We start from the raw sequence: 21,720 nt of genomic DNA, 5'->3' as shown, positions 1-21,720 counted from the left end.
TAGTGAATTCTGTCTCTAATTCTTGAGGTAAGTTGGCATACCTGCCCTAAAGCCAGCAATTTTCAACTGTGCTCCATGGAGTCCCTTAGTGGCTGGTGCAGGTAGAAAGGACAGGAAAGGGAAAGGCAGACAGAGCAGGCTCAGGGCTGCATACACCCCTCTTCAACCAGCACCTCTGCTTCCATAGAGTTGTATGTATCACTTGACTCCAAGCTCCTGAGAAACATCATATATTCACTTTGGAGTTTTAATTGCTATAAATTATCATGCATGGGGAAAAAAATTGGAGAGACGTGGGATCTACCACCACATCACTGGAGATGGCCCTAAAATCCATCAGATTGTTTCCAGTATAAAATCATGTTTTCCAACCTCACATGGGCCTTCTGTGCAACTCTGCAATTCCCCCATGCACCTCTTACTGACTCAGTGTATTACTCAAAGAACCATTACCTGCCTCTTTATGCAATCCCATTTCCAATTCCATCATAGTTACTCTCTGCAAAAACTCTACTTCTTAATTACCTGGGACAAATGAGGCGACCTGATATGACCTCCTTGAAGGCTTTTCTTCTCTGTCCAAAATTTCTCAGCACTCATCCCTTATGCCTTTGTTTCTGTCTTCATGGCTGTACCTCCACTTGTATATTTAATAGCATTCCCTCCTATTTGCCCCAGGAATTGCTCCATCTACTATTCTCACTTGCTTTCATCTTCAATCTCTCCCCGGTTACTGGATCTTTCTCCTCAGAGCATAAGCATTCTTATGTGCTTAAAAAAAAGAGCAAACACATAACAAACCAACTTCTGCTACAGTTCTTTCCCTTTTCCTCACCAAACTTCTCAACAGTAGTACACACTCTCCACCTTTACCTTCCTTACCCCCTTGTAACCTGATTTCTGCCTTCATACATTTTGTTAAACTCACTTCAAAGCTACCAGTGACATCTTAATCACAGTCTGCAGACTCATTCTCCTCAATATCAAAACATCTCAGCCCCACAGCACAGATGGCTTGACCAGCCATCTCTTTCCAGGAACCTCTCTCCCTCAGCTTTGGTGATGCTGGTCGTGTCTGACACTCCTCCGCCTCGCTGACCAAGCCTTCTCCGGCTGTCTCCTATCTCCCGCCCCTGCAACCTAGACAGATACTCCCTGCACAATGTGTCAGCTTCCCTCTTCCCATTTCATTCTGCATGCACTCCCTCAATGATGTCAGTCACAATTCCAAACATCACTTATTTTCCATGGCTGTTCTCCTTATTTTCAGCCCAAATCTGCTGGATGTAGTTATAGCAATGGAAGTATGCTGCTGTGGATGTACTTATAGGAATGGATGTATGGTGTAGTTATAGGATGGATGCCTGCTGGATGTAGTTATAGGAATGCTTCTCAACATGACCAAACCCAAACTCATCAAAGCCTCACAAATAAGCTTCTCTTCCTGTACACAGTGTGGAATGGCACTTTCTTACTTTATCATTCCCACTGTAACCCCCTAGTTTGGGCTCCCATTAACTCTCTCCTGCTAATTGCTGCCTGTTACAGGAGCCCAAAAAACCCTCTGACATAACCATATAAATTATTTTATTTCTCCTTGCAAAAAAAAAAATATCAATCTCTTCGCTCTGTCTACTGCCTTTGGAAAAATACCACAAGGGTTTTTACGAACCTTCCCAGAAGATGGCCTATGCATGTTACAACAATGCAAGAAAGCACGTACTGTTGGCAAAGTTCCCATGAGAAGCAAGATTCATCTAGAAGCTATGTTTGCTTGCTTTTTGATATTCTCACTCTGCCATAGTCTCAAGTGAAATTAGAGCTGTGACAAAATGTGACCTCTGACCTAGAGTTTCTGCTAAGATAAAAGCAATAAAATGTATGAAAATGTTTCCTCCTCCTCTTCCTTTCCACCTCCTTGCATCTCATCTTTGTTCTGGTACTGGACTAATAATCCAAGATGTTCGGCATTAGAGAGAGGGTAAGAGCAAGAAAATAACTCCCAAGCATCTCATAGCTCTGCATTTTACAGAAAAAAGCAAGGCAGTAAAACCTTTGCACTGTTCTCTGTTATTGTTCTAAAATTTTTATCTTATTAAGACAGAGAAAAAATAACAAAAGTAAAGTCTGGCCCAGAGGGAAAGCATCATTAATTTTGGAAGAACCAAGATGTCTCATGCCCAGTTTCCCTTCTCCAAACTACTTTATTCACCATTATCATATTAATTTTCCTTGAACACAATTCTACTATTCCTTACTTAAGACCATAAGTGGTTCCATTTTTTATACAGAATAAAGTCACAGAATACCAGCTCTTGAGAGCCCAAATTGGTCAATTCATTTAATCCAATCCCTCTGAACTTTATCATAAAAATCTTAGTCCAGCGAGGTTAACTGACTTTCCCAAAGATCATTCCATTATTGAAAATGCTGGGTTTACGCATATTATACATGCTAATATGTCATATTTCTTTTCTAAAATACGATTTCCATAGCTCCAGGTATCTTTTCTTCATTAAATATATTGAATGGGCTAGAACATCCTAGAATATGGCACTTATAAACTTTATAAACCTCTAGAGAAACAATATGATTTCTAAGTTAGATCCAGATATCTGAGTTAAGGTGGATAAACTAGGAGTTACTGAAGCAACCAAGAAAATATTTTCACTTAAAGGCAATGCTCAAAAACACTCAGAAAAAAAATGTTCTCCTTTGTAAATGTGTGGGAAGGAAGCAAAGAAAAGAGGAAAGAGAAAGAACTGAATGTGTGGGAATAATTGGGAAGATTAACAGCAAGATTCACTAAAAATGATTCTATTTTTTTCTTATAAAGAATACTTTAAATTTCATAATTACAGATTCCAGGGAACTAGATACTTAAATCCATCAGTGACATTTGTTTGACTTCCGCATTTCCAGAGGAAATCAGAAGCTTATTTTAGTTTTTGTTCTCACTCTTCTCTTTTTCACCCACCCAAATTGGGTTGAGATGTTTGACAAAGTAAGCCCTAGTACAATGGAAATTAGGCTCTAGCAAAATGAGAAGCTGTGCAAAGCCCTTTAAGTACTGTGAAATCAAATGTTCCCATTCTTCCAACAGATACTGAAAAAGGCACAGAAATAAAATCAGATCCAACTCTCACTTTCTATTTTGAGCAGAGGGTTTAAATGCCATCAGCTTAGATTAATGTATTAGTCACCTTGCATAAGTATGTTTCATTTACAGGGAAGCCAAGTGAATATATTAACTAAAATGATAATGTGCTGAAGGCACGCCATAGCCTTTTTAAATAAAGAAATCATGATTTTCCTTGTCTGTATTTTGTAAATGTCCAAACCACCACAAGTTTACAACTCAAAAGAAAGAGATTGCCATGAAAATCAAATGATCAACCTCCACTTTCATGTCTCAAAAACGATATGTTTTTACCTTAACCCTCACTCAGAAGGTTATTCACCATACATGTGTGAGGTTGTTATAAAAATTCAAAACTAGAATATATGTCGTCTGCCTGACTCAGATGTCAGCAGAAGCACTTTCTTTACTCCATCACAGATACATTAATCCATCATGGTCATCTTTTAACTGAGTTTCTGAATCCTTACACACATGGCCAACGGATGGAAATGCCCACAGAAACATCATTATTATTGGGCAAATCTCCTTTCTAAGTACTTTGCAGATATTAATTCCATCTGATGCTCCCATCGACCCTATTGATGGTTTAACTTATTTTAATCATTATTAATATTATTATTATTTTACAATGAGGAAACAGAGAAAAATTAAGCAACTTGCCCAAAGTCACAAAGCTAGCAAACTGCAGAGGTGGGATGTGAGCCCAGGCAATGTATCTCCAGAGTCTGCACTCTTCATCACTACTGTGTCATCTCATCAGTATGGGGAGGTATTGGTTAAAGGGTTCAAAGTTTCAGGTATTCAGGAGGAGTAAGTTCTGGAGATCTAATATACAGCATGGGGTTGATTATTAATAACACTATATTGTATACTTGAAATTTGCAAAGAAGATAGACCTTAAATGTTCTTATCACACATACACACACACACATATACACAGAAGAGGTAACTATGTGAGGTGATGGATATGTTAATTAACTTGATTGTAGTAATCATTTCACAATGCATATGTATATCAAAACATCATAATGTAAATATACACAATCTTTATTTGTCTGTTATACTTCAAAAAGGTTAGAAGAAAAACAGTTGTCTAAGAGCTTTCTAGGGACCACTAAATGTAAAAATAAAATAAAACAAAAAAGAAATAAAAACTAATACAGAGAGAAGGTGGGGTTTTAACCTTCTTCTATGGAAATGTTCAAACATATACAACAAGTGAAGTAGTACAATGAATCTTCATGGTTCCATCATCCAGCTTCAAATATTTTCAAATATTTGTCAATCTTTTTTCACCTATCTTCTCCCACCTCTAGTTGTTTTTCCCCCCCTTTGGTGGAGTATTTTATAAGCAAACTCAGAAGGTTGTCAATTACCTAAAACCAATGCGGAAGAATTCCATCTGAAGACATAATGCAGTAGCGCTGAGCCAGCCTGGAGAGGACCTGCAGGGCATGAGGTCTTTCTTCACCTCACTCAGGATGCATGGATACTTCCCCCTTCCTGTGCCTCCTCCCTCCCCTGCCCACCAAATGCTGTGTGGTCTTCAATCATAGCCATGCTAACATTTCCCTGCATGGCTTTATGTGCATAATCCTGTCTCCCCATTCCCTGCAAGGGTGAGTGAGGACTCACCCTTGTCCAGGTCATGGCAGCCCTGGCGCTGAGCTTATGCTTACCACATAGAATATGCTGAAAGAATGTAGAATCGGGAAAGGGTAAGCAGATAATCTAATCTTCATAAAACAAGCCAGCCAAGAACACTGAAGCAGTTCAACTAGACATTATTTGTACTACAAATAAAAATGTTCCCCAAACCTTCAGTTTATCTTATAACCAGAAATGGCCAACATCCTTAAAAATAAAACAAAACATGCTTACAATCTAATCCTATCTCTGGGTGCAACTCATCATTGTCTGAGTGCTTCTGAAGAGAATGAACAAAGACATCATTAAGAGTAACATCAAATAGGCAATAGCTTCTCTGAAGTCTGACCTCACAAGCCACCTTTGGCTGCTTTTTCCATGAATGAAAAATGACTCTTTCATTGCCGATGAACATGAGATGGGTTAATGGCTGTTTCTGTAAGTTATTAATAACATTTCTTGTCAACCCTGATCTTATTTAAAATGCATGTCAGACGTAGAAAATCAAATGTGTTATGTATGTAAATGTATTTTATAGTATTCATCAGTGTAAACCCTAAAGTTAACATTGCAAAAAGCTTTCATATTAACCCTCATTAAGATTGATTAACCTTCCAAAAGGCTAGCAGTTTTCCACTTCAGATTATTATCCCCAGAACCCAAATCCTATTCAATAATTAAAAGGACATGTACTTATTTTATATATTAAAACAAGAAATAAAACTCTAGAATTTAATGAGAATATCTATACTTGATCTTAGCCAAAAGGCTGAGAAGTGATTAATGAGAATATCTAACCTCGATCAAAACGAGACATCTAAGTTTAGAAACTTTGAAATTCTCTCACGAATAGCCTCAAAGGTAGGGTTTTAGCCCAATTCTTTAAAAACAATTAAGTATATGCAAGGAGATATATAGGTTACTGAATACTTGTGAGACTACTAAGTCAGTCTTTATGATGTTTATCTCTGAATATATTCAGAGTTCAAAGGGTTTTCTACTCTTTGGCTTATGTAAATTATCTCTATGTATACCACAGTCAATAAAAATAACATTTCAGAGGTCCTAGAAGAATGTGAGAGCCATAATTATGAGCTTCATCAACTATGAAAATCCATGCATAAAGTAAAAATATGTTCCCAATACAAAATACTCTCAAAGATACCTAAGTTACTCTCAAAAATCTTTTTCCATACCCTTACATAAGAGAAAAAGTTTCTATTGGGAGATAACTTCCCTTAAAATTCTCCCTCTCCCTCTCCCTCCCCCTCCCCCTCCCTCTCCCCACGGTCTCCCTCTGATGCCGAGCCGAAGCTGGACGGTACTGCTGCCATCTCAGCTCACTGCAACCTCCCTGCCTGATTCTCCTGCCTCAGCCTGCCCAGTGCCTGCGATTGCAGGCGCACGCCGCCACGCCTGACTGGTTTTCGTATTTTTTTGGTGGAGACGGGGTTTCGCTGTGTTGGCCGGGCTGGTCTCCAGCTCCTAACCGTGAGTGATCTGCCAGCCTCGGCCTCCCGAGGTGCCGGGATTGCAGACAGAGTCTCGTTAACTCAGTGCTCAATGGCGCCCAGGCTGGAGTGCAGTGGCGTGATCTCCGCCCGCTACAACCACCTCCCAGCCACCTGCCTTGGCCTCCCAAAGTGCCGAGATTGCAGCCTCTGCCCGGCCGCGACCCCGTCTGGGAAGTGAGAAGCGTCTCTGCCTGGCCGCCCATCGTCTGGGATGTGAGGAGCCCCTCTGCCTGGCTGCCCAGTCTGGAAAGTGAGGAGCGTCTCTGCCCGGCCGCCATCCCATCTAGGAAGTGAGGAGTGCCTCTTCCCGGCCGCCATCACATCCTGGAAGTGAGGAGCGTCTCTGCCCGGCCGCCCATCGTCTGAGATGAGGGGAGCACCTCTGCCCTGCCGCCCCGTCCGGGATGTGAGGAGCGTCTCTGCCCAGCCGCCCCGTCTGAGAAGTGAGGAGACCCTCTGCCCGGCAACCGCCCCGTCTGAGAAGTGAGGAGCCCCTCCGCCCGGCAGCCGCCCCGTCTGAGAAGTGAGGAGCCCCGCCGCCCAGCAGCCACCCGTCTGGGAAGTGAGGAGCGTTTCCGCCCAGCAGCCACCTCGTCCGGAAGGGAGGTGGGGGGGTCAGCCCCCCGCCCGGCCAGCCGCCCTGTCCAGGAGGTGAGGGGCGCCTCTGCCCGGCCGCCCCTACTGGGAAGTAAGGAGCCCCTCTGCCCGGCCAGCTGCTCCGTCCGGGAGGGAGGTGGGGGGGTTAGCCCCCCGCCCGGCCAGCCGCCCCGTCCGGGAGGTGGGGGGGTTAGCCCCCCGCCTGGCCAGCCGCCCCGTCCGGGAGGTGAGGGGCGCCTCTGCCCGGCCGCCCCTACTGGGAAGTGAGGAGCCCCTCTGCCCGGCCAGCCGCCCCATCCAGGAGGGAGGTGGGGTGGGTCAGCCCCCCGCCCGGCCAGCTGCCCCGTCCGGGAGGTGAGGGGCGCCTCTGCCCGGCCGCCCCTACTGGGAAGTGAGGAGCCCCTCTGCCCGGCCAGCCGCCCCGTCCGGGAGGGAGGTGGGGGGGTCAGCCCCCCGTCCGGCCAGCCGCCCCGTCCGGGAGGGAGGTCGGGGGGGTCAGCCCCCCGTCCGGGAGGGAGGTGGGGGGGTCAGCCCCCCGCCCGGCCAGCCGCCCTGTCCGGGAGGTGAGGGGCACCTCTGCCCGGCCGCCCCTACTGGGAAGTGAGGAGCCCCTCTGCCCGGCCAGCCGCCCCGTCCGGGAGGGAGGTGGGGGGGTCAGCCCCCCGCCTGGCCAGCCGCCCTGTCCGGGAGGTGAGGGGCACCTCTGCCCGGCCGCCCCTACTGGGAAGTGAGGAGCCCCTCTGCCCAGCCACCACCCCGTCTGGGAGGTGTGCCCAGCAGCTCATTGAGAACGGGCCATGATGACAGTGGCGGTTTTGTGGAATAGAGAGGGGGGAAAGGTGGGGAAAAGATTGAGAAATCGGATGGTTGCCATGTCTGTGTAGAAGGAGGTAGACATGGGAGACTTTTCATTTTGTTCTGTACTAAGAAAAATTCTTCTGCCTTGGGATCCTGTTGATCTGTGACCTTACCCCCAACCCTGTGCTCTCTGAAACATGTGCTGTATCCACTCAGGGTTGAATGGATTAAGGGCAGTGCAAGATGTGCTTTGTTAAACAGATGCTTGAAGGCAGCATGCTCGTTAAGAGTCATCACCACTCCCTAATCTCAAGTACCCAGGGACACAAACACTGCGGAAGGCCGCAGGGTCCTCTGCCTAGGAAAACCAGAGAACTTTGTTCACTTGTTTATCTGCTGACCTTCCCTCCACTATTGTCCTGTGACCCTGCCAAATCCCCCTCTGCGAGAAACACCCAAGAATGATCAATAAAAAATAAAAAATTAAAAAAAAAAATTCTACTATTGTAAAGGACAGTGTCCCTTAGTGTGAGAGATACTAAAATTATTAAGAGGCATAGCCCCCACCCCCTAAGAGCTTATAGTCTGTAGGGGAGAGAGGACATAAAAACAAATAACTACAAGAACTAGTAGGTAATAAAAGTGATACAAGCAAAGAGCCCTAGGGGTTTCCAGGAACAAAAAAATCACATTGAGGGATTTTTAGAGGAAGTAAAATTTGAAATGTACCTAAAAGTGATAGAATCTGCAGAGAGAGATGGCAGGTGGTGCAGGTAGGGATAGAAGGCCGGGGGAGGTGTATTCCAGAGATGAATGGTTTAAATCAAAACCAAAAGGCAGGAAAGCACAAAGCCCTCATAGAAAAATGTGAGCAACACATTTTTGTTACTCACATTTGGCTAGTTGGGAGTATATGTCAGGATGGTATGCAGGAAAGGTGGGAGGGCCAGGTCATGGAAGACCTGGGAAGTCTGACAGGTGAAGCAGGCATAGGGGCACCATGCAACAATTGAAACGGGGTCAAAGGGAAAATTACCAAGGACCATGTGCTTGTGGATTAGAAAGCACAACCACAGTTTTAACAGAGATGAGGAGAGAGAAGAATGAGGATGTAGTAAGTGCCAGAGAGAAAGAATTCACCAGAAATGATGAGTGAACAGAAAAGAAGGCAAAAAGCAGCCATGACATGGCCAGGCACGGTGGCTCATGCCTGTAATCCCACAGCACTTTGGGAGGCCAAGGCAGGTGGATCACAAGGTCAGGAGTTCAAGACCAGCCTGGCCAAGATGGTGAAACCCCATCTACTAAAATTACAAAAATTAGCTAGGTGTGGTAGCACATGCCTGTATTTCCAACTACTCGGGAGGCTGAGGCAGAGAACTGCTTAAGCCCAAGAGACAGAGGCTGCAGTGAAATGAGATCGTGCCACTGCACTCCAGGTAACAGAGCAAGACTCCGTCTCCAAAAAATCAGCAGGCATGACGTAATGCTGATTTTGAAATTCCCAGCCTGGGTTGCCAGGAGATCACAGATATCATTAAAAGATAGAGCAACTTCCAGATAAGGTTTTGGTTTGTACTAAAAAACGAAGAATTTGTTTTCTGAAAAAGTGTTCAGTTTGCAGTGAGTTGGGCCACCGGGTTAGAGATCCTTGATGGCTCATTTGAAATGCAGGTGAGTAGTTCTAGAGGGACATCGGAGCTAGAGATACAGATATCATATCTGTATTGTGCATTGTGTCCAAACTGCTAAGGGCTGAAACTGTAGATCAGATGACAAGGTGAAGACTAGGAGACCTGAACAGACACATTCTGAGAACAAATCTTGGGGAGCTCAAATATGTAGGCTTAGCACCCAGGAGACACGCCACGATGAAGTGGCAGGCTGCACCAGGAATGGCAACTCCTCAGATGCAGGAAGTTTTCTGAATGCACCAACAGCACCGCTCCCCTACCAAAGATCTCCTAGAGTTCATCTCCACCTTCCAAAAGGCTGTCTGGCTTACAATCCCTTCTGAGAAACAACCTGATATCCTCATCAGAAATTAACCCTCCACTTCATGACACTTTTCAGGCTCCGAAAACATACATCCTTTGCCAGGATTATTTATGCGAACGTCAGCCTCTCTGCCCACCTCCCCAGCTGTATCCCTACTTCCCTATCATCTGAATACTTCTGTGCACCAGGGGAAAAAAAAAAAAAAGGAGAAAAACTTCTAATTTTTTTTACTTGTTTTTTAAATTCTTTGCCCCATGATTTCTGTTCTTAGGTTATCCCATGGAGAAAACATGGCAGTATTTGAAAAGAGAGGAAGAAGAGGAGAAATTGGAAAGGAAAGCTGCAAATATCATATTCTTCATGCACTTCTTTGATAGCTATTTTCTGTTTCTTGGGCACCCGGTAAATGAAGTGCTATTCAGAATACATAATGACATAGGATCTTCCACATAAATTATTCTATCCTTGGGCGATATGATCTATTTTCATTAATGATTAATTTATGAAACCAAAGTCATCCTATTTTCCCTCCGCACATGTTCCTAAAGATTTTGACTTTAAGTCGCATCTGCCTACCCACTTGGAAAATCAAGTCTATACCTAATTACTGATTAATGTGATAACGAAGTACAGGTTGAGTATCCCTTATCCAAAATTCTTGGGACCAGAATTGTTTTGAACTTTGGAATTTTTCAGATCTTGGAATATTTTTATTATACCAGTTGAGCAACTCAAACCCCAAAATCCAAAATCCAAAATGCTCCAGTGACTATTTCCCGTGGGCATCGTGTCAGTGTTCAAAATAATTTTGGGTTTTGGAGCATTTTGAATTTCAGATTTTCTGATTTGGGATGCACAACCTATACACATTAGGCAATAGTATGTTTCCGACACTAAATTCTATAGTACGGTCATTATTTTTATCAGTAAGTTTCTATCACCTAAAGTATATTTGGGATCTTTTTTTCATCTCTGAACATTATAAAAGAACTAAGGAGCCACGTCCTGGGTCAGACCGATATGTTAAGTTTATGCTTAAGTTCTAAGTTAGAAAATTACGTTCCCTCCTTCAATGTAAATATTTTTTTGAAAAGCTATGGGTCACTAATTTAATTTGTAGTTTTATTTGAGGCTCTAAATGGGCCAACCTCGTAATCTTCATGTGACAAACTGGTAAGGGAATGAAGGGAGCTGCCTGGGGCTATCCTGGAGGCACGATACACATGCAGGTGCTGTGTGAGTCCACAGGAACTGTGGCTACTCGTTGAAGATTACAAGGAGGCAAAATGAACTCATAGAGAGCACTTCGTAAGGAGAGCCTCAGAGGTGGCTTCTGCGTAAAGCGGAACCCTCTCTAGCACTTAAGAGCGTTCCCGCAGGGGCTGGCTGACAACCTGGGAAGCCTGAGGGGCCTCTCAAGTCAGCTCTGACTCTATGATTTGCTTTACTAATAGAAAGAAAATATATTCAAATCATGCATATATCTTCCCTGTATATGGCAGCTTTAAGAAGGAAATAGAGTAGAAAGAACACCAGCCCAGGACCCAGGGCAAGTCAACCTGATCTCAGTTTGCTCAGCTATAAAATGGGTGGTAAACTGGATGGTAAGATACCTTCAAGTTCTGAGGACCTGTGAACATAATTCATTTCCCTGTGCCTGTCTTGTTTGCCACAACCTTGTGGAAAAGGTAAAAAGACATAGAAGAGCACCTGACTTAAAAAGCCTCTGCTCAATGGGGTTGGGCTAATGGCCTGAAGCCTGAGCCCAGGGTGGATGGGGACTCTATGTGGAACAGCTGAGACCCCAAATGGTCCTGCCATCTCATGTCCAGGGTGATGCATGGGGCTCCCGTTTCCACATTCATCATCACTTGCCCCTCAGGACCCAGGGAAACAGCAAGGAAGAGTCCCAGTAGAGCCAGGCTAGCCTAGGAAACACTCATAAATTCATAATGAGTCACTTAAAAGTGTCCCAATATAGCATGCCACAGTCAGTGTGGACATTGTTTAGACTGTTAATATGCACAAGCATCTAAAAATATGAATTATACGTTTGCAAATACCATATGCACCACATAACGATGCTTCAGTCAACAACAGAACACATATAGGACAGTGGTCCTGTAAGATTATAAATGAGCTGAAAAGTTCCTATTGCCTAGTGACGTCTTAGCCATCGTAATGTCGTAGCACAACACATTACTCACGTTTGTGGTGTTGCTGGTGTAAACCAGGCCTCCAGGATAGCCCTGGTTTATCACATAAAAGTGTACAATGATGTCCTAGACCTTCATATTCATTCACAACTCATTCTCTGACTCACCAAGAGCACCTTCCACACCTTCCACTTCCATTCGTGCTTAAGTACCCTATACAGGAACAGCATTTTCAGTTTTTAAACCATAGCTTTACTATACTTTTTCTATGTTTAGATATTGTTACATACACCAATACTCACTATTGTGTTATAATTGCCGACAGTATTTAGTACAGTAAATGCTCTATAGGTTTGTAGCCTAGGAGCCAAGGCTATACCGTATTGCCTAGGTGTGTAGTAGGCTATCTCATCTAGGTTTGTGCAAGTACACTCTATGATGTTTGAGCCACGATGACACTGCCTAACAACATATTTCTCAGAACATATCCCCGTCATTAAGCAATGTGTGACTATAGATTCTTATCATGCTCATGTTTCAGATTTTGAAACATCTACTCTGCATGACATAATCCCTAATTACAGCAGTATTCCATAAATGAATCCTATGTCAAAATAGTCTGCAAAAAGACCAGCTTTCCAAGAAGAAAAAAGGACTGATTCTGATACCACATTGGCTGTTTCCATGAGCTGAACCAGCAAAGCTTTGCTCCAGCAAAGCTTTCCACACATCATCTCTGTAAACACAAGAAAGAACAGAGAATGAACAAGCTTGGAGAAGAAAGCTTTGTTGGAAAGATATATACCATATGAGAAGCTGATCTAAGGACTTTTAGCTCTCTCAAGAGCTTCATATTTTATTTATTCCCTGTCATCAAAGCATCATCTCTTTGCTAAAGAACAGAAACAAAGTATTTATTGACATTACATCTAATAACAAGTATAGGTATAATGATTAGTAGTACTTAGACAAATCAAATTCCTGGGAGGTTTTTCTGTGATATATTGGTGAAGTAAAAATTACATATATAGTAGGTAGCAGATAATTAAAAATCAATTCTAACATATGTTTCTTAAAATAGAAAACAATTCTGGATAGACATTCATATAAAAGTGTGACTTTTAGTATGAAGTCTTTAAACTGGGAGTTATTTTCTCTGGCACATACAGCTCTTATCCCCTGGGTGCTCAGGGGTCCCTCTCTAGTATCCTTTGAAGCAGAGGTGAGAATAAATGCCCTAAGCACACCTGCAATTATTCTGTCCAGACCTGTCAGCTCTCTGTCAGCAAAAGCTGCTGTCATGTGGACATGGCTCATCTCGCCTTGAGGTTAATTTATTTTTAAGACATCAAAATCTTAACTCCTTTGTTGGAAAGATATATATCATATGATAAGTTTTTCCTTCATACTACTTTCTCTAAAAAAGAAACACGTCATCAGGAATTTTATTAATAAAAATGATGATAAATAGTTGCTCCTGTATTTTCAAATCATCAGACTGCTAATATGCACATGCATATCTCAAAACATGAATTACACATTTGCAAACAGTTCTTTATTACATTCATGTTTCAGATTTTGAGACCCCTACTGTGTAATGATGTAATCACTAATTACAGTGATATTCCTTAAATGTATCCTGTGTGAAAGCAGGCCTCAGCTACGGCACCTTCAGGAAACCAACAGAGCAAAGAAAACACCCTTAGAAACTGCTTACAAACACATCAAGACAAAGGGAAATGTAATGTATTACTTTTATAAATAACTAGGTAGACCAAAATTTAGAACTACGCAAATGTTCCACACATCATCTCTGTAAACACAAGAAAGAACAGAGAATAAACAAGCTTCGACAAGAAATTGACAAAATAACAAATCAATCGATCTCTCTCTCTCTCTCTTTCGAATTATTCCAGCTTGATTCAACTTCTATAACCCCTTCAAAACAACTCTCTAAGTGGAAACCTCTAAGACTTTCCTGGGCCCCTGGCAAGGTCTTGAAAACAACATCTGAGATGTCATGGTTTCCCATCCAATAACATTGACTTTGAAGTGGTGACTGAGATGGGGTTTGGTCATCAAAGGCACAGCTGAATGGGCAACCTCCAGATCTTCCTCGGGGACAGCAGCTGTTGTAACGTGCTCTGCAGGTTATTCATTCATACTTTAAAATGCAGTCTACAATACCAGTCTCAGGAAATGGGCCTGCAACAGCACCATCTCAGCTAATGGGGATCTTCCTGGGCATGGACTTGAAGAAGCTTGGCAGTGCTTTGCTACTTTTAACATCATTTATTTAACTTTCAGAAATCCAGTCAAGTGCTCTGGCAGCGTGAAGGCATTACTGGTTAAGTAATCACAGGCGACTAAATGATTCTTTCAGCTAATATTAAATATCTAGTATGTTTCATGACAGCACAATGTAGGTAACACCTTTCTTGGATCTTTCTTTGACTTCTCACCTAGAATCTGCAAAGCAAAGGGCTGCTGGAATCTGTCTCTGGATAAGTCATTTTCTACATCCTCAGAGGAGGTTACAATCTTTTCTTCCTGGCACACTAACTCCCCATAACTGATGGTGTCAAATGGGCTATTTTTCTTCAGTAGATGAATAACACAACAATGGGAAGCTAAGGGAGGTGATGCAAATTCTTAAATAATCATGCAAAGAAAATGACACACAGTTACACAGGCGCGCCGGTTTTAATTCAGTGAAGGCACCCCACCCTGCCCCACCCCACTTACGGGTGGCTGGCCGGCCCTGCTCTGGCTGTGCACTGTCCCCGGACTGGGTGCTGGAGACTGAGGAGACGCTGGAGCTCCGGACAAAGCCAAATGCCGCCAGTTTGGCTGCCGGGAGACGTGAGTATCCGGGAGGACGGAGACCAGATTTCGGGAGATTGGATTTTGCAGCATTTGAACTGGAAGCTTTCTTTAAATCTGCTAAAACGAACCCAAATAAAATTAACAAATTATTCTCAGTTCATAATGAGATAACGAATTCCACAGATTGTGAATTCGAACCCAGTTCTATCATAAACAGACTAAAATTAATCTTGCAAGGTTTGATTCAACACATCTAAAACGGACCTTGGAAGAGAAAGGCCCCTTATATTGTGGGTCAGGTGCCTCAGAGAACTCAGAGAGGAGGTGATGCAGCCCCAGCCTGGACAAATTTACCATCTACTTAAGCAGATGAATTGAGGAAGACAGATAACTCTATTTTAAGGCTATAAGAAAAGGTATCAAGTGCTTAAGACAATGAGTGAAAGCGAATAGTTATTGTTGCATTTACCCCAGATTTGTGAAATTGAGATACACCTTAAATTTTGACATACAATGGGCAAAGAACCATTGCGGTGAATATTCACTAGTAATTTTAAGCAGTTTGTAATAAGTCTTATGAAAAATATGTACAAAGAATCATCTAACCTTCTGTTGGTTGCAGGAATGAGGAGGAGACAGTGTAGACTGTGGAACTAGCCAGGCTGGAATATCAGCTCTCCCAATGACGAGCTGTGTAACCTCAAGCCCTTGTCCTAACACTTAAAGCCACAGTTTCCTTTCATGTAAAGACTGGGAATGATAACACTGACTTTGCAAATCTAGTATAAACATTACTGCTTATACCACAAGAACTTGATATGTGCTCAAACTGATGTTCGATTTCTTTTCTCCTTTTTACACTATCTGTTGTGTTAGTCCAAACTTCAGAATTAGTTCCCAGATATGTGCAAAGTCAGCTTGTTTTGAAATAATAAAGCATCAAGTTATAAATCTAGCATCTCAGCATCCCCATACTCTAAGTCTGAGCCAGGCTCCAGCAATAGCAACTGCAATGATTATCACAACACTATGAGAGGGCGCTCAGCACCAGAGAGAATCACAATATTGTCAATATACAAATGCTCTTTAATAGGAAATCTAAAAGGCCCAAGCTTCCTCACGTGCTGTAGTGCTGTATAACTGTCCTCATTGATTCCTTTAACAACTTTCACCGGCAGGCATATTTACCATGAGTGTCTATATAGTGCCCATTCAGTGGCATTCTTATACTAGTCAACTCTTCATTATCCAGTAAAATATTAACCAGGTTTCAGAGTAAACGAGGATTTAGATTAAATGACCCATTTGAAAAAAAAAATTCCACGTCTATAAATCCATGAAGAAACCACATATTAGAAAGCATCTATGTGTGGGAATAGAGAGCAGCAATAAATGACACACTGGGTCTAAATGGTACATAGAAAAGTACCTCTTCCTCTGCCAGCAGCTCCCCCAAAAGTGAGGCTATGGAGAGCCGTGTGTCCAGTAAAGGCAGAAGCTGCACAGCTGTGGGTTCCTGATGCCTGAGTCAGGACTAGGATGGGGAGGAACCGAGTAAGCGCAAAAGGAAAAAGAAGCAAGGAGCTGGGGCTGCAAATATTCCCAACTCAAGCCTGTCCTAGTGCTTGGCAAAAGCACAAAAAGCAAAAAACAAAACCTCAACTATGAAAAAGAAGAAACAATACACTAACAAGTGGTAATGGCCCGTTTGTATCAGCAATTTATGCCACGTTTAATGACTTCACATTGTTGTTCTCACATTATTTTGAATACTTTTAGTTCATGTCCCCAGAACAGTGAAAATATCCCTATATATCAGGTATCATGTTCACAGTGAATTTACGACAAATTGATTCTGGATGATGTCTGCAGAAGAGGAAAAGAGTTGCTAAACATCAGATGTAATTTCAACAATAAGTATACTCTAAATCCATTACACTTTGATACTATTTTAAGTTATCTATCACCTCCTTTCTAATCTAATCAATAATTATGCAAAATCGAGTGAGGAGAATATGAACAAAATAATTTTTCTGAAAAACAAACTATATTTTGGAAGAAAAGTTAAACTCAGAATTTTTAACAGAGTACCTAGGCATGCAGTAAGCATTTACTACTTAGTCAAGAATGAAAACTAAGTTTGTTAAATCATTACATAAGACAAGCCACTGAACATGTTCAAAAAGAAATTTATCTTATTCTACACTTACTTATATTCCATTATTGTTGATTTCATCAGTAGAAAAGTAGCACTGGAACATGTAGAGACGGGGAGGACAAGCAGCACAGGATCCCAAATACACAGGAAGCCAGTCTCTAAATTGTTTTCTAGGTTTCCCTTTCCCATAGTCCAGATCTTTATTTTAATAAAGACACACATGGGCTGTGTGTTTGTGTGTGTGTGTGCGTGCACGCGTGTGTGTGTGTGTGTGTTTAGATGACTTGCAAAAGTATACCTTGCCCCAACTCTCTGCGCATACAATTTTTGTAAATCTAATGGTACCTATATCATACACTAAGTTACTACATAATGGTCTTTCCTTCTAGCAGATTAATCTCATGAATATTATACACGCCTTCAGGGTTTGCAGAAGCAAGTCTTCTTCCTTTTATACCACCAGCTCCTAGTACAATGGTTTCCACAATGTATTTGATAAATATTCAGTTGAAGTTTACATTAGCCAAGCTTGTACCACACAAATTTAGCCCACAGTATAAGTCAAATATCTCAACTAGTCTCTGCATGAGAGTTGGTCTGGAGCAGAGCTCAAAAGTCTGCTTTTTAAACAATCACCTCAGTGATTCTGATTCCCTGGTGGTCCCTGGATCTTTGAAAACTTCAACAGAATACGCCAACTCACCCTGTGAAATAACTGCATTCAGCTCTTCTGACTGAATGTATCTTAATTTAATCTTAGTGTCTCATAAGGAGGACATATTTATAACAATATATAGTCCTTACTATTTCTCAAACAAGTCCAGTGTTATGGACTGAATGTCTGTCTCCCCCAACCCCAAAATCACAGGTTTAAGTCCTAACTTCCAATGTGATGATATTCAGAGGTGGGGCCTTTAGGAGGTAATTAGGTTATAAGAATGGAGCCCTTGTGAATGGGATTAGTGCCCAAGTGCCCATATGAAAAGAAGCCGGAAACAGAGCTCCCTCTGTTTCCACCATGTGAAGATATAATGAGAAGATGGTGGTCTGCAACCCTGATCTCAGACCTTCAGCCACAAGAACTGTGAGAAATACATTTCTGTTTTTATACGCTACACTGTCTATGGTACTTTGTTATACGGCTGGAACTAAGACATTTAGCATGTTAGAGGAATATATGTTTCCAAGTACTTAGTTGGACTATTCAAGAATATAGACTTTGACAGAAATACAAATTTACAAGTGCATAATAAGCCTTCAATAAACAAATGATAGCTATAAATATTACAGGAAAGCTGAGGTGGCACATAAAAAAGACGACTTCCAGAATGGTGACATGAGGCTTTCCACGGACACTCTTCGCAGTGAAACAAACATAACTGGTAAAATAACATTTAAAATAACAACCACCATTTAAAGTTTCCAGAAATTGTTCTACGAACATGTAGCACATAAAGAAACATTTATATAAGAAACTCTACTAAATCCAGTAAGAACAGTGAAAGTCAGTGGCACCTGAACCACAATCCACTCTCTTCCTCCCCTACTATCATCACAATATAATGAAAGCTCTACTCTGGATGTGTGTGGCCAAAAGGATGGGTTTCCTCTCCTAGAGTCAAGGACTACAGTATCTCCCTGGGATGGGCAGGCCACCACCATTTCTCACTCCAACCCCACCCCCAGTTCCATGTTGTAGAGGCTGAATTACATGAGAGAGTGGTCAAAAGGTCAGGGAACCTTCCTTCACTTGGCCCAAACATATAAGACAGAGGTACTACCCCAGGCACAGCAAGCCAAACAATACTGGGGCCCCAATCACCACTTCCCAATCACCTATGGCTCACCATAGGCTAGAAGTTCAACACTGGAGAGAAAAAGGGAGAAGACTAGAAGCTACTGTCCCTACCTCGCACCTCGCTTATAAACCAGGAGTGTCAATCCAAGAGAAGCAGTCCACTGTCCCCAACCCCAGCTTCAGAATGGTGACTGAGAGATTTTGCCCAATCATAGAGGCAGGCCATAAGAACAGAGATCTCCAGAGTCCTCTACAAAGGAATTAACTTTGTTTGGAACAAACTGTGGGGGAAGTTTGGGCCTAACGGCAATCTCAAAAACAATAAAGATTTTGATGGTAAGCAATTAGGAGGAGGCTGGTAGCTCCATGAAGCAAAATAATAAACCATAGACAAGGTAGTTTATTAGAGAGAGCCAAGGAAATAACTGAAAAGAGCTATCAAGGGGTCAGAACTAACCTCAAAGAGTGGCTTTAAAAACTACCCTTGAAAAGGAGCTTGAATTTAACTGGATCAGACTGGAATAATGTATGCCCCAGGACACTGTAGAAAATTATAGAGCAATCAGTCAGTAATTAGTGGAACCTGACAGCTGAATGTGATACCAAAGGGAGGAAGACAATGTAACACAGACCCGGGAGAGACAGCCCTGCTAAAACATTGTTAGTGTGATTGTGTACATGCCCAAGGCTATGTCTTCTGTGGAGCGACATTAGTGAATTCACAGTGCAAGGGAAATAGGCTTCATTAAAGTAGATCAACCAAGTTGTTAAATAAATAAGCAAACAACAAGCCCCAGAGAGGAAGAGAGATAATTAGTAGTCAAGGATGCTACATAATTACCTAAAAGTTTCATTACAACAAAAATAAAATGAGACACACAAAAGAAAAAAATACAGAAAAGGGTGATTCAGATACTAGAAAAAAGCAGGCAATAGAAACTGCCTATGAAAAGACCCAGCAGTCAAAAACTTCAAAAGAGCTGTTATAAATATAATAAAATAACAAAGGAAACTATGCTTAAAGAAGTAAAGGAGCTATGACGACAATATTTCATCAAATAGAAAATAACAATAAAGAGAGAAATTATAAAAACCAAATGGAAAGTTTGGTGTTAAAAAGCAAAATAACTAAAATGAAATATTAACTAAAGGGGCTCTACAACAGATTTGCAGTGGCAGGAAAAAAAAAAGTGAACTTGAAGATAGATCAATACATACTACACAATCCAAGGAACACAGCACAAAGAAATGAAGAAAAATAAGTGGAGCCTCAGAGAGATGTGGACCATTATTAAGTGCAACATCATACAGAGAATGGATGTTTCAGAAGCAGAAAAAAATTTACATAGTCCAAATCTTTGAAAATTTATTTAAATTATTAATGTATACATCAGAAGATCAAGGAAAACCAAATAAGGTAAATGTAAAGAGATCCACACCTAGATACACCACAGTAAGAAGTGTAGAAAGGTAAAGAGAAAAACAACTGTCAACCCAGAATGAAGAGGGATAGTTCATAATGATAAAAAGGTCAATGCATTAGGAAGATACAATAATTATAAATGTATATACACCTAACAACAGATACCCAAATTACATCAAGCAAAAATGAACAGAATTGACAGGAGAAATAAACAATTCAAAATAATAGTTCGAGACTTCAATACCTCACTTTCAATAATAGAACAATGAGGCAGAAGATAAACAAGAAAATAGAAGATCTGAACACTAACTAAACCTAACAGACCTCTATAAAACATTCCACCCAAGAGAAGCAGAATACGTATTTTTCTCAAGTGCACATAGAATATTCGCCAGGATAAACTATATCTTAGGCCATAAAACAAGCATTAATAAATTAAAAAGGATTGAAATGATATAAAGTATGTTCTGTGGTCATAACAGAATGAAATTAAAAACCAATAACAAGGAAATTGGGGTAATTCTCAAATATATGAACACACATAAATAACCACTGGGTCAAAGATAAAATTGAAAGGGGAATTAGAAAATACTAAGATGAATAAAAATGAATGACATACCAAAGCTTACGGGAAGCAGCTAAAGCAATGCTTAAAAGGAAAATTATAACTGTAAATGCCCACATTAAAAAAGAAGATAGATGTCAATTCAATAAAGTAATTTTTGACTTTAAAACACTGAAGAAAGAAGAGCAAACTAAACTTAAACCAAAAGAAGAAAAGAAATAATAAAGATTACAGTGAAAATAAATAAAACAGAGAATAGAAAAACAGGAGAGAAAGCCAATGAAAACAAAATCCTAGTTCTTTGAATTATCAATAAATTTGACAAACCTTTAGCTGAGCCAGCCAAGAAAAACAGAAGGCTCAAATTACTAAAATTAGGAATGAAAGAGGGAACATCACCACTTATTTTGCAGGATCACATGGGAATACTGTACTATGAACAATTGCATCTCAACAAATTAGACAACCTAGTGAAACGGACAAATTCCACAGAAATACAAACTATAAAAGCTGAATCAAGAAGAAATAGAAACTCTGAAAATCTAAAAGAGAGATTGAATTAGAAATAAAAAAAAAATTCCCACAAAGAAAAATCCAGGCACAGATGTCATTAGTGAATTCTATCAAACATTTAAAGAAGAATTAATACGAATTATTCACAAATTACACCCCCCACCCAAAAAAAGAAGAGGAGGGAATACTTCTAAACTCATTCTATAAGTCCAGTATAATCTTGATGCTAAAACCAGATAAAGACATCTCAAGAAAACTATAAATCAATAACTCTTATAGATTCAAAATCCTCACCAAGATACTGCGCACTGAAGCTGGCAACATATAAAAAATATTATATACCATGATCAAGTGATATTTATGCTAGGAATGCAAGATCGGTTTTACATACATAATTAATCCATGTACTATACCATATTAATAAAGAAAAACCATATGATCTTCTTAATTGATTCAGATAAACCACATGATAAAAACATTTAAACTGGTAATTAAAGAAAATATATTCAATCTTATAAGGGCTTATCGGAAAAACCTACAGCTAATACAGTAAAAGACTGAATTCTTCCCCTCTAAGATTAAAAA

The 21,720-nt window shown here is 41.0% G+C and overlaps 1 protein-coding gene across 9 annotated transcripts in view; it reads right to left on the bottom strand.

The window, feature by feature from the left end:
* The window catches only part of MTUS2 (microtubule associated scaffold protein 2), a 694,372-nt gene that overhangs the window by 396,085 nt on the left and 276,567 nt on the right, over positions 1-21,720 (bottom strand). For 5 of the 9 annotated variants that reach the window (XM_055359741.2, XM_055359735.2, XM_055359740.2 and 2 more), the window contains one exon: positions 14,598-14,792. In XM_055359741.2, coding sequence (XP_055215716.1) covers positions 14,598-14,792 — 195 coding nt within the window. Of the gene's footprint in view, positions 1-14,597; positions 14,796-21,720 lie in introns of all 9 variants that reach the window. The other 4 variants (XM_055359737.2, XM_063697237.1, XM_055359738.2 and 1 more) reach the window with 1 other exon arrangement.

The sequence above is a fragment of the Gorilla gorilla genome, chromosome 14, assembly GCF_029281585.2.
Source record: "Gorilla gorilla gorilla isolate KB3781 chromosome 14, NHGRI_mGorGor1-v2.1_pri, whole genome shotgun sequence".
NCBI lineage: Eukaryota > Metazoa > Chordata > Mammalia > Primates > Hominidae > Gorilla > Gorilla gorilla.
Note: the sequence above shows the minus strand (reverse complement) of the source record. Positions and strands in the feature narration are given on the sequence as shown.